This window comes from Atta cephalotes (genome assembly GCF_000143395.1).
Source record: "Atta cephalotes unplaced genomic scaffold scaffold00017, whole genome shotgun sequence".
NCBI classification, from domain to species: Eukaryota; Metazoa; Arthropoda; class Insecta; order Hymenoptera; family Formicidae; genus Atta; species Atta cephalotes.
In genome coordinates, this window is record NW_012130081.1 from 544,050 (window position 1) to 558,176 (window position 14,127).

The 14,127-nt window shown below is 26.9% G+C and overlaps 2 protein-coding genes across 2 annotated transcripts; both read right to left on the reverse strand.

Moving 5' to 3' along the window:
* Positions 1–2,404: 2,404 nt before the first annotated feature.
* LOC105618471 (FMRFamide-related neuropeptides) lies at positions 2,405–3,069 on the reverse strand. The gene is made up of 2 exons (XM_012200004.1): positions 2,940–3,069; positions 2,405–2,496 (listed from the first exon to the last, which is right to left on the reverse strand). The coding sequence occupies exons 1-2, from the start codon at positions 3,067–3,069 to the stop codon at positions 2,405–2,407; spliced, it is 222 nt and encodes a 73-aa protein (XP_012055394.1).
* A 4,320-nt stretch (positions 3,070–7,389) lies between these two features.
* Positions 7,390–8,223, reverse strand: LOC105618618. The gene has a single exon (XM_012200149.1). It carries the CDS (start codon positions 8,221–8,223, stop codon positions 7,390–7,392), a length of 834 nt encoding a protein of 277 aa, XP_012055539.1.
* Between the last annotated feature and the right edge of the window lie 5,904 nt (positions 8,224–14,127).

Below are 14,127 nucleotides of genomic sequence, written 5' to 3' on the forward strand. Positions count from 1 at the left end.
TTCGAGAAAGTAACAGTTCAGTGCCTGTAATGAATCAAACGCAGTTCAGTCTTCAAGAGCAACTTCACCCTTTGCACATCACATCGATTACACGCCTTACAATCAGACGCAACAATTAATTTAACAGGTGAACGTGTTTCAATTGACGTGGCATTCTCGATCACGGTCAACACATAAATGACTGCCATAGAAATCTGCCGATTCTCGCGGAAAGGATGCGCGTCTCGCGGGCATTCGGCGAACACTGAACGATTTTTCGCGTACATACGGCTTCTTCCATTATCGCGAAGAGTGGACCGGAGTACTCAAGGATTGTGGGCGAAGGAGAATCGAGAAGTTTGCACATCGTGAAACCTCATCGTATTTGAATCACGCTGACTGTTTGTCCTCGTTCGCGTAACGCGCACAGAAATATTCAACTGCGCACCCGTGCGAGTAAAATGCATTCTATAGAACTGATGCCTCGTAGGATGTTACGGGAAATGTTTGATGCTATGCAATTGCATGAATAGAAGTAAATAAAGAATTTCCGTAATCGCCAACGCACCATTGAACGTCTTCAGTGAGAAAGTATTCTATATGTAGATATTTAATTTTTTCGCATAATAGAAAGCAACTGAAAATTAATCTATGGAATAATCTTGATCTTAAAAATAATTTTTTAAATAATTGTTATTTCAGATAGTTAATTAAACATATATAATAATAGCTATTTTAATTGCAAGCGCTACGAATAAAAATATCTATTTTAACTGTTAAATGATTTGCTTCAAAATTCTGTAAAGAGCACATATTATATATTCAGAGATATGATATTTGCTCTTCTTTTTGAGAACCATAAGAAAGATATTGGTTATTCTAATTTAATATCACTATAGAGATATAATGATAAGAACTGTAGATTTTTTTATAAAAATCGAAATTTAATAGAAAGATAGATTCACAACGAACGAGCATAGTAACGAATAATATTTCCTTACCTGAAGATAAACTGAATGCAATGAACTTAATTCCATTAATCCAGCGTATTTATACTTGATTAAAGAGTAATTAAATATTTAGTTCATGTACGTCTTGTAAATTAACATCAACGTGTTTGTCTTTAACAGTACCGAGAATAAATTTCTTGGCTGGCTTTTATCAGCGGAATATTTATCGTCCACAAGTAAAATACCTCACTTTAATTTGACATAAATTCTTAATAAACTCTAAAAGAAAAATCATTTTTGTGCATTTTAACATACATGCAATTTACATACAAAAATTTACAACCCATTTACTGCAGAATATGATTGTTGCTACATTATTTACTTGAAAATAAAATTTAATATTGTAAAAGTAAAATTTCTTTATCAACACGATTTTGTTACTGCAGTTGAATACTTATAAGTAGAATATTTATGTATAATACATAAAATATTGTACATATATTTATAAAGTAAGCCAATCAAATATGTGTCAATACTTTTGCGATTGCTTCGTATTGCATGTTTTTTCAACAGTAGACAATAGACAATAACCCTTATTCAAGCAGGTGAATGATACGTGCTTTCCATATCAAATTGCTTCTAATTTATTTTTAATTGAATTGCAATGAACTCTTATAAGTATTCAAATTACTCAAATTAAATATTTTTAAATACATACTTTATTATTTTAGACATTAGACTAAAAGTTCTAATCGATAATTATTTTATTACATAATTGTTTAAAAAATTGTCATAATATTATTGTGTAATAACTTAAATGAAAATAAATAGTTATTATAGTTAGTATTATAAAATAAATAAATAAATAAATATATATATATATATATATAATATATATTAAATTTTTAACATAAAACCGACAACATAAATTTTAACTTTTCCGTCAGCAATAAGAGTTTTTGAGAAATAGTAAAATTTTTTATTGTTTCGGATATAAAACTAAAGAAATTCTGTACTTGTCAAAACAACGAGTTTTTATCATCTTGAAAGCCGAACTGTATTATATTTTTTTTTACAAATTTAAATTTAACTACCAAAGAATTATTAGTGTTTTTAAAGCTTTTAGTTGCTGCTAAGAATTAGTTAATTTTTTTATGCCTTTTTTATGTAATGAAAGATAGGAGATAAAAATAATAAAAATACTATTATAACTCTTAAAATCATAATACTTTATTTGGGACACTTTTGATAAATAAAACTAGATCGTGAAAGCTTAAACCATCGTAATTACAATATTGTTTATGTATAAAGTTACGATTAAATATATGACGCGTAATGAAACAATTATTGATAGAAGACAATGTGAATTTTCAAGCGCATGATTGCAGGTACTTTACAGGAGTCGGTTAGTTACATTGTTTCATGAGTCGATCAATTGGCGAGAATCATGGATTGTCTCGGTCGGTTTTTCATCTTCAGTTGGATTCTTGATGAGACAGCCAAGCGGTACAAGTTTCACTGGCGACTTCGCAAATCGCTGATAGAGCGCGGCTGGTAACTTCATAATCTGAAAAGAAAAACAATTTATTGATTATTTTTTGGGAAATAAGAAAAAATAATCAGTCTCAATATAAATTGATACAATAAAATTCTGTGAACTGCAGTTATTTGTAAGCGATAAGTGTTTTAAGATCGATAAAATTCTTCGAATAATTTTTAATGTAAAAAGGAATATAAAACCTATCAAATGAAAGTTTGAGGCAATATAGATCTGGGACAGGAAATATAGATCTGATTTAAGTATTTTATATATATAATATGCTATATAATGAAAATATATTAATTGATATTCTAATGTATAAAAAAATGTATAAACATTTAACAAATGGAGTTAGTTTTATCTATTTATGTTAAATATTAAAGTTTAACAAAAATTTATTTCAAGCTTTAAAATTGGACTTTTCTTTATAAAATTAAATTTTGTTATAAATATTTTATAAAGATACTTACCAGTCACAGTGTTAGATCGTTTGCCGAATATGCTACCATTGAAAGGTGGTTTTTTATAGGCAGCATTTGCACTGATGACGAAAGCTACCATAATAACAGCGAGAGTCAGAATAAGGCGAATGGAAACCATATCGATGCGTTGATTTATTTTCGTCTGAAATAAAAAATGAAGAATTTAGTGAATATTTATAATAACAATTTTTTATAATTATTATCTTATTTTATTTACTGTCATAAATAAACCATCAGTTTAATAATTAGAAATAAACAATAATAATAAAAAAGTTTATAATAAATAAAATTCAATGTAGAATGAAAAAAGCTTACTTTTCTTTGAAAAAAACGAAAAGAACTTGCGTGATTCTTAGAAGATTCGGACGCTGAATGTTACGAACGAGGCAAAGCTGTGAGCTTTTATACTCGGGGAAATGATTTGAAGACAAATGTCTCTATCAAATGCAGTCGACCTACATTATTTGCAAGTAATGTCACAAGTTCGTCCAAGAGGGTATTGATTTATCATAAAATATCAAAATTCATAATAACTGATGATCAACTATAAAAATAGCACATAAAGTTACGCTATGAAATTGAAGAATTATTGAAAAATCAGAAATACTTTAGTATGTGAAATGATTCAATGAATGAATAGATTTAAGTATTAAGAAAATTTATATACAGAGGAAGAAAATACATAATGTGAAAATAAGAAAGACTATATAAATTTATATTTATTTATAATTATTATAATTAAAAATGACGTTTTCACCTGAATGAACGAGATGTATCCGAGAGATGATGCTTGACTGATGCCTCTTCGATGGTTGAAACGGCTTTTATAAGAAAGTAGACTATGTTCTAGGAATGTAGTGTGTGAAAAAGATAATAAGCTATCAGAAAGTGTAATGTGATTAAAGACCATCCTGATTGCTTTTTTCTTCAGGGAAATAAAGATGTTTCAGACGTATTACATAGACCATATATCGTGAAAAAACTTAATAAAGTATCATAATTTAAGATTAATATTTACTTTTATTTAACACTACGGTTTTTATTAAACAATTATATTAAAATACTTTATCGTAAAGTATATTATTAACAGAAATTTAAGTTTTATTATTTTATTACTTATGATTTTGGATAATAAAAAGGATAGTTCTTTTATTATTTATAAGAAAGTTTAAATAATATGTTTATTAAAAAATATTAAAAAAGTAATTTTCTAATAACTAATTTTTTTTAACATCGACATTTAATATGAATATGTTAGTGAAAGGAAATATGAAGAATTGCAAATTGTTGGAACTATTGTTCAAAAAATTATCTTCTAGATATTATCTTCTATGTACATAATTTTAATAAAAAGAATAAAACAAATTATTGATTAGTAGAATAGATAGTTGGATAAATAAAATTCTCCCTTCAAAATTTAATGTTTTAAAGTACCAATAAATGGTATTAAAATAGTATTTATATCCATTGTCAATATAACATCTCTTTTCAGAGTTAGTGATCTAATTTGAAAGGACTTATACCTTTCATCACAGATAAGTTATCATCGATAAAGTACTGTTACTTTTCCTAAGTATGATACTCTCATCGCGTCGGTCGATAAAAGGCTTTACTATATTTTTAGCATATGATATAATAATCAAAACTTTCAATATTAATTTTTCAATATTAATGTTTCATTATAAACAAAAAAGATTATTTTTAAGAAGATTATTTTTCAAATTAACATTGTCGCAAATTTGTTATATTATTAGCCATAAGATACTTCAATTTTTGTTAAAAAAGGTAATAATACTAAAATAATAATAACAACAGAATTTTTAAATTTTGTTATAAACAACATATTTATTATTACATAATTAAGTATGTACATTAAACTTTTATGACATATATGCATATAATTAATAATATTGACATGATTAATATAAATATAATTAAAAAGATTGTGTTTTAAAAGGAGTTGAATTATCCGTATAACTCAATGCATGAATGTTTTAAGCAGTTACTTTATTTATTAATTTGAAAATCTTTTAAGACATTTCGTTTGTATATATCACATGTTAGTTACAAAAAGTGATTGTTGCAGATTATATAATTATATAATATATATGGATAAAAATATGAGAGAAGGTTAATGCGACAACATTGTATTTTTTTTATGTTACTATAATACATGCAATAGAGTAATAATATGAATATTTATATAAATATAATTAATATGCGTATATATACAATTAATTATATAAATAATTACATATACATTATAGTATAAGATGATCGATTATTAGAGCCAAATTTAATCACGCTCTTGATGATCAATCGATTTTTCAGTATTATTATATGTACATAATTAAATTACAATTATAACATTCTTCTTAGACATTCAACAAATAACATTCTATTTAATCATTATTCTCGTTCTCTTCTGTCTGTTGCTATTAAAAAATTCTCAGAGCTAAAACATGCATGTCTTTATCGATTGAAAACCGAGAGCGCGATACGATTTAAAATACATCGTATAGGCATATTAGGGTCTACGTCTTATTGTCGCGTCACAACTTTTTCTTCTTAATTTGGCACGATAAACAAACACGCCGTCGATTACTCGCTGTACTATCAATACAAATAATTATTTATTTATTTTAAAGTTAATAGTTTTCCAATTGGAAGTCACACAGTCGATGACGATCGACGACGTATTGATGCCGGCCAAGACTTATCGCACTAAACAACGAGTAAATTATCTGCGCTTTATCAGTAAATAATCTGCGCCTTATACTTATCGTTTAAGTAATATCATACAAAGCCGTTGCCAAGAAACAGTAATTTAACTACAAAGTGTGGAAGACGTGGATTTTGTTTCGCTTGCTTATTTACATTGTATATATTCTATCGTTGTATAAAAATTATTAATTGCTTTATGTAAACTATAATTAGCGCGAGAATGCACGTGCATATCGTGCGCGCATATAAATAGAATTTATTGCATAATACACATATCACACATCGATGTCCTGCTCACACGTCGCAAGCTTTTTGACTGAAATGTTTATTATGTCTTAACATAGATGTATATATAGATATAATTAATTTACTTTAATGAAAAATAGCAAATTTTAAACACGTAATTATTAAATTTGAAATAATTAACTTCATGAAATTCTTATTATTTCTTACTGTTTAGTAAAGATTATTTATCAGGGAACAAGTATCCATCTTCCATTTATAATTATCGAATAGAAAAGATTATTTGTTATTAGGATATTTTTATAAGACAATTAATATATGAGAAACATAAAAGATATACAGAAATATTTTTATTTAAGTTATGTATGGTACTCAGTAAGATAAAAAGGCAATGTCTACGATATATTATAGAATATGATATTGTAAAAATGTAATAATAATATCTATTAGGATACATTATTAGTTTTTAATTTTTAGTTGTTTCTTAACGTGTTGTAATAGTAATTAAATCGAATGAAATGTACACTTTCATTTAGTGATCGTGTTTCATTGCACTAGATTCTTTTGGAAAATTACATATTATCTGAAATACTTAGAAGGATTGTGTATCAATTAAATCATGAAATCGATGAAAATTCCAGCGTCGTATTTTCTGAATCAAAATAGAAAATGTAATGTAACCCCGTGTGAACTGGACCTGTGTAGAACTGTCTTAGGCCTAAAGCGATTACAATATTAAACATTAAGTGAAAAATCTTATCATTTATATTAATCATTAACTTAGTGATTATATTATTTTACACATAATTATATTAATACATGCCAAGTTTGTCACTAACTTTCTCAGTTCTTCTGTAATAATTTATTTTACTTTTATATTTTTCAACTTTTTATACAGACTGTGTAAAAATGAGAGTAAAAATCGACAACTAAATATAAATATGTGTAAAAATATAAATACATATAAAAATAGAAGAATACAAAAGTATATATAAAAATATATTAAAAATATATTAAAAATATAAAAAGATACAATTCTATTTATAAATGGAACATTATGTGGAATAACAAATTAATATTTTTATATAGCTTGAATTATTAGTCTAACAATAACATTATGTAATTTTTAGAATTACGCATGTAATAATGTATTACAATATCAAATTTTTAGTTATCCAAAAAAAAATTTGTTAATTTCTCTTACGTACAATTATTATTATACGTTAAATAAAAATTAATTTGAATAACAAAATTGGAAAAAAAATCATATGCTTCAGATTACTTCTATTTTATGCCTCCCCGATTACGATGAAAAACACTTTTGCGTAATAAATTAATTATAAACTGACAATCTATGCAAGATATGAAAATTCGTGGTCTTCACGCCAACTCTTTCTCCTGTCTATTATTTTTGTCTATATATATTTTATAATTGTTCAGCTTTTTAACTCATTTAACATTGACAGACTTTTTATAAAAGTCGGTCGCACGTTTCTGCATGACAATTTGAATCGTTTTCACTATGTTCACCTAATGTTGGGTTGTCCTGCTCCTGGTGCGAGGAACCTTCGGCAGTCTGCTCTCTGGACAAGTCTAGATTTTCGAAAAATGGCGAATAATGTTTCTCCTGATGTCGTGGTACCGACTTTATGTTTTCATCCTTCTGTATATCTCCAACCACAGTGTCGTCGTCATAGTCGAATTCATCTATCTCACGCTCTTCGATATTTCGTTTTGCTCGTTCGGGTGAGTCATCTGAGTTTGAACTCTCTGGGTTTAAACATTTTGTGTACAATTCTCCATGTAATATGTTGACGTCTTTGAACAGTTCTTGATGGATCTCGCATAGGATGATTACGTCAAGAGGTGACTTGAGAATCGTAGTCATGATATCGCTCGCCAACTCCTTTACCAAAAAGCTGAGCCGCCAAGTTTCGTGAAGGCGCATAGTGTTCGGACTCAAGGGTGTTAAAGCATCACAATAACATCCTATACTTGCTTGAAGGGATGATCTCAGAGCAAAACAGTTGACTTCCGACGCGATTGATAGTTCGTAAGAGCACAGTTTCAAACAGTGGCTCATAATAGCAAACGTCTGGTGCTCGTCGCTGAGGGACTGGAGCTTGCAGTTTACCTTGGGATATCGGGGAAATAGGCGCACATCCCTCTCTCGCTCGGACTCAGTCTCTGCCCCGGGATTGCAGAGCAGGGCGCAAGCGTCGACCGTGAGAGGCCTTGGTACGCTCGTAGCGCGGCCCACCAACGCCAACACCAACAGGAATATCCAACAGAACGTAGGCGTCATCTGAAAATGATGGCTAATCAATATTCTGAAGGGGATGCGGCTCCGCGTTCCGATACCGGCTTATTGGAAGGGATGTATGGCTAAGGAGGAATTCCAGGAGTCTGACCGCGCTCTCGCATGTATATATTCCAGAGAGTCAGAATAGGATTTCGGTAGCCGCTATGTATATTGGATAAACGAGGATAGAGATGAGCTTAATAATTGCAGCATTTTAGATAATATAATTAACGTTATTAGATGAATGTCGCGGGTATTGAATAATGCGATTTTAGCGTCGTATTACTTTAAGAATTTATCATTTTGATTTTGAAAATCCGACAAATCATGACAATAAGTTTAATTTAATTGGAAAATTCAAATTATTATAAAGAATATCTTTGAAATAGAATAAAATTTAATAGCATATATTCTACTCACTTTTAATGTGGAAAAAATCAAATTTCCGAAATACTTCCTCCAAAACTTCCTTTAACAGAGTTTTATTAGAACGTTCAGAAATAAAAATCTGCTGTTGAAACGAATATTGATGTTCCTTTCAGTTTAAAGAATCCGTTGAAAGTGACTTTCAGAAGAAGTACACACATCGACGTTCAAAATAGAAATATCTATTACAGCGCACAACTCTGATGGTTTTATAGTTTCATTTCAAGCAGGGCCGATCTTAGCATAAGTAGAACCTAGTGCAAATAGATATTCTTTTTAAATACAGTATCAATATTTTCTAACTAGCAAAAAATAAGAGAAAAAAATTACAAGTATAATGTCAGGAAAGAATATGATCTAGATATTTATAAAGTAATAAAAATAATATTATTTTGAGATATATTTTATATTACTAAAAGATTTCTTCTGTCTATATTTATATAAAAAAATAAAGTTCTATTTAAAATAAAAGCATTACTTGGAATAACTTTTTAAAAAATTTTCAATATAGTATTTCATTTCTTCCGTAATTACGCTGTTAATTACGCTTATATCTTCAATAACATAATTTATAGAAAATCTTTAAAAATTAAATTATAAATAATTATTAGATTATATGATAAAGTCGCAGACTTAATAATATTTTCTAAAATAATACAAGTGACGTAGTTTTTTCAGTTCTAAAAAAATTTTAGATTGGCATTCTGAACTTGGTGCCTCAAATTCAGTTCTCAGAAAGATTATTCGTACAGATTAAAAGTCTTTTAGGATATATTTAATCACAACAAACTGTTACTGCTCGATTACAAAAAAATGTATAAATAATGTATGTATCAATATATCATAGCGAGCTAAACAAGATCAGAACATGATTGTTGATGCGTGAATATTTTACAGTTTAAATTAGAATTATAAGAACGTTCAGATTATTTATCATGAATGATTTTTTAGATAATAATTGCAAATGATGCCAAACATTCTAATCTGTTTTAAATATTCTTTTTAATTTGAACTACGAAATTACAAAAATACATTCTAAAAAAAAGTCCTATTATTTTTAGAAAGTATAATACTAAATGAGATTTAAAAAAAAAAGCATTAAATTAAGAAATATTTATTAGCTAATTTTGTGCTACAAATATGTTTTTATTTCGTGATGGCTTGAAATAGTCGTTGTAATTTTTTTATATAAAAAAAATAGTAATATTTATATATTTTAACTAATTTTTTAGCTATCATCAACAAAACATTAATGTTAGCATATAACGAAACGTTAATTTGGAGCTGGATATATATTTGAAAAATAGTATTTGTAAGACAATTGCATTTTGTATTTTCTATTTGGAGCATATAAAAATTTGTATTTTATATTTCAAATAGTAAGATTAACAATCAACTTATTATTTGAATTACAAAATACAAAATTACAAAATACTTTTAATCTTTCAATTTTAAATACAAAATACGTAATACTTTTATGCGCTTCGCTGAAATATAAAATACAAAACACATTTGTATTGCAAATACTGTGTTTTAAATAAAAGTATTTCAAATATATGATGCCTAGCCCTGAATGTATTTAAATGCTTAATATCATGAAATGTTCCTGGTCTTCTTTATAAGAAAATTCTTCTTTATAAGAAAGTTAACTATCCGCCTATTGAAGAATTATAAAAAATAATAAGATGTAACCAAAAATATCTTAATAAACGTACATTACTATAACGTTTTACTAATTATGATTAAAAAGTTATCCGGAGCATGTACATATTTTAATGTAAACGTCTAAATACGATAGATTTTTTTATAAGTAATGCGCACAATTTACAGCTAATTCCCAATTGCTCTTTTTATTTCGTAATATAATTATTCTTTTTGAAATTTTGTTAAATGTTATTAACATTTGAATGATATCCATATATGTCAAACACTACTAATAGCAAAACTCTCTAACGTGAATACAAATGTTTATAACTTCAGAAAAAATCCAAAAAAAGAAATGTAGTTAAATTAATCAGTGAATTATTAAAATAATTAATAATTATTTTAACTGAATAAATTATTGTTTGTCACTTACACGCACGTATAAATGTATCTCTGTATATTTTATTCTATAAAGCAAGTTTAAATTAAATAAAGTTTAAATTAATAAAATAAATTATTGAAAATATATTAGATAAAAATTTTACATGTGTGTGTGTGTGTGTGTGTGTGTGTGTATTTCAGATTTAAAATAATTTTAAAAATGATTTGTGAATTTTATTCTAATGGTATCGTAATTTGTTACATTGCACAATAAATTTTTATAACATACTATAAATTACAAAGTTAATTTATTTTAATTTAAACATATATTTCATAATAACAAAACATTCTGGCAAATTTCGATTTAAAATTAAACGAGATTAAATTTATTGATTCTATTATCAGTTAAATTGTTTAAGTTTGCATATATAAAATATAAATATATATATTATGATGATGGCAGTCTGTAATCAAATAATACAACTAATTTATAAAAAATTACATCTATTTACATTTAATTATATTCAATTATTATACATCATTTTATAATAAAATTGAGATTTTAATAAATAATCAAATTTCTATGTACAAATGTATTAATATAAATCTATTAAAAAAATTAAAAATTAGCTTACTTATAAAGGATTTAATTTATCAATTTCTCTCCGTTATATTTAAATTTATATTTCAAATTTATATTTTAAATACAATAAAAAATTTAGACGCTATTAATGTGATAGTCTAAATATTTACAAATATGTTTTATATTACCATAAAACAAACAAAAGTTGTAGAATTTCGTAAGAATTATTCCTAATTTTCATTGCTTCTAAAAATTATTTATTATTATATCATAATAAATTATATGATTATTATTCTGATTTTATTATTATTATGATTCTTGTTACTTTTTTAAATTTTAAATTGCGTAATTGTACAAATTAAATTTCAAAAATAAATAAAAAATTACATCTCTAAGTTTAATATTTTCATTTTTTAAAGCTACTAGATTTAAAAATTTACATAATTTAACAGATAAAACGTAAAATAATTAAAATTGTAGCTTTAAGAACAAAGACGAGATATAAATATTTTGCCAAATAATAAAAATAAGTAAGTTTAATGAAATAAACGAATTATGTTTTTTAAATAAGCAGAAAAATATTCTATTATATATTCTATTATATATATTCTATTATATATTCTATTATATATTCTATTATCAATAAAATATAGAGATACAATATCATCAAAAATCATATATTAATTTTTATGCATCATTGAAATAATAAATCGAGAATAGATAAATTATTAAAAGTAGACAGTTTTTACATTTGAATCAGATAAATTAAACGTGATCTCCACTTGCTCTCCACTTGCGTTTGATTTTTTTTCAGATAAATTAAGTGACATAACTTTTTTAATAAGAAGTAACTGAGAAAAAAGATTGTATGTGCACACAATTAAAAGATTGTAAACAATATTATATTTTATAAAAAATTTTATTTTATGTTTCCAGTTCTTTATTTTATTCTTTGCCTTTTATATTTAATATATCTACAAAAAAATTTTTGTGTTTGACGATGTCAATAAATTTGTAAATAAATAAATTGTGAAAGTAAATGCGCGTACAAATGTGTTGTGCATCATGAAATTCACATGTAAAAAATAATGCAAAAAGAAGCATAAATAGTTATTAATTATAACATAGCAATTTAACTTTTGGCAAGAAATAAATTTTACAGAAATTGCTAATGATTAATTATCGAAGGATTGGAATTTTCTAAAAACCCAATAAAAATGTATTTATGAAACGTTTAACAAAATATGTTACATTTAATATAACAAATCTCTACAGAAGAGATAAAGGAAAAACGAGACAGAGGTATCATAGTAAATTAATGTTATATAACAAATTTTTAATTGTATAATATGTTTAGACAAATCCTTTTCCGAACATAATACGGAATGTCAATTCGATTTTAGTTTCTCAAGAGATGAAGAATGGAAAGATTGTCAGAGCATTTTTGTGGTTGCTCTCTTTTAAGGATGAAAAGTGGATGTGGGATCGATGCTGTCCGACTATACGTTCCATTAAATTGGCGACCTACTCCTTTCCGTGCCACACACAACCATAGTGTGAAACAACTTGGATCCTCTCTTTAAAACAGTCACCTCGAGTTGCTGCTTGTAGAAACTTCATGCTAAAGCTTTTCAAGCGGTGATAATGCTCCTTCTTGTTGATACATCATGACAACCGAGCTAGTGAACAACGACATTGTTTCAGGCATAACTACTGTCTTCCATTACGGCTGTAGGAATTCATATATACATGATTATTTAATTGAAATCCGATTTAATAATGATAATGTTATGGTTCAGCAAGATTAATTTTATAAGTATTACAATCTTCAGATGATAACATAATTAGTCAGATCAAATTTAACGAATTAGATTTTAATTGAATTATTTGTTTGTTAAAGAACTTAAAAGATTGAAAATAATGTTATTTTAAATTATAATAAATTATAAAGATAAATGGAATGAAATTATTATTGGAATTAATTCGGGGCACGCGATAATTTAATCTTGTCACATAATTTACTTATCATATTTGGAATAATTACATTTAGTGGTAATTTTATCGGCATATAATCGATACTTTTACATCATATCATTATTTCAAAAGAAAAGAATAATTAATTAGATACAAAAATGCAATTATTACAAAACAATCGAATTAAAATATTAATATAAAATTTTACAGTTTTAGTATAAATGTATGTATGGGATTTTTCATATATTTTATAATATATTCTTTAATTAGAATCTGTTATTTAAAAATCTGTTTTGCTATTCGTATAAATTCTGATTTCGATTTGTTTGTTGTAACGCGAAACATTGACACGGTATTGCAAGAATAGTAAGTTCTCATGGGTCATGTTACATAGATTGCATCCATATAGAAGATTTACACGCTTAAATGAAACGCAAAATATATCGATGTCAGTAAGAGAAGTATGCGTGGTACACTAGTTACAATCCTGGCCCTTTCTGGGTCTCGTCCTGTCCTCCACCTACAACGGAGGACGGTATTGATTAAATTCACCGACGGCCATTTTGTCCCAGCGTTCTATTGGTTGCCGTCCATTTTGTTCTTTCCACCCCCCCGTCGGTGTAACCATAATCGTTTCTTCCTCTTCTAGCGTTGTCCCTGTTTGCTACCTGTTCACGTTCTTCAGCCCCGATCCATCCCCGTTGTCGGCGGAAGACGACGCAGGCGTCGCGACATTTTCTGCTGAAGAAATCGGACCATCAGCAATTAGATTCTTCTATGGTAGCCCGTTGCGCACTCTAATGAGCGTTCCGTTTCTGTTCTAGATGTATCTGGAGATATAAACTTAACATTTCAACATTGTCCTCTGATTGGTAAATCGATGACACGTTGATTACTAC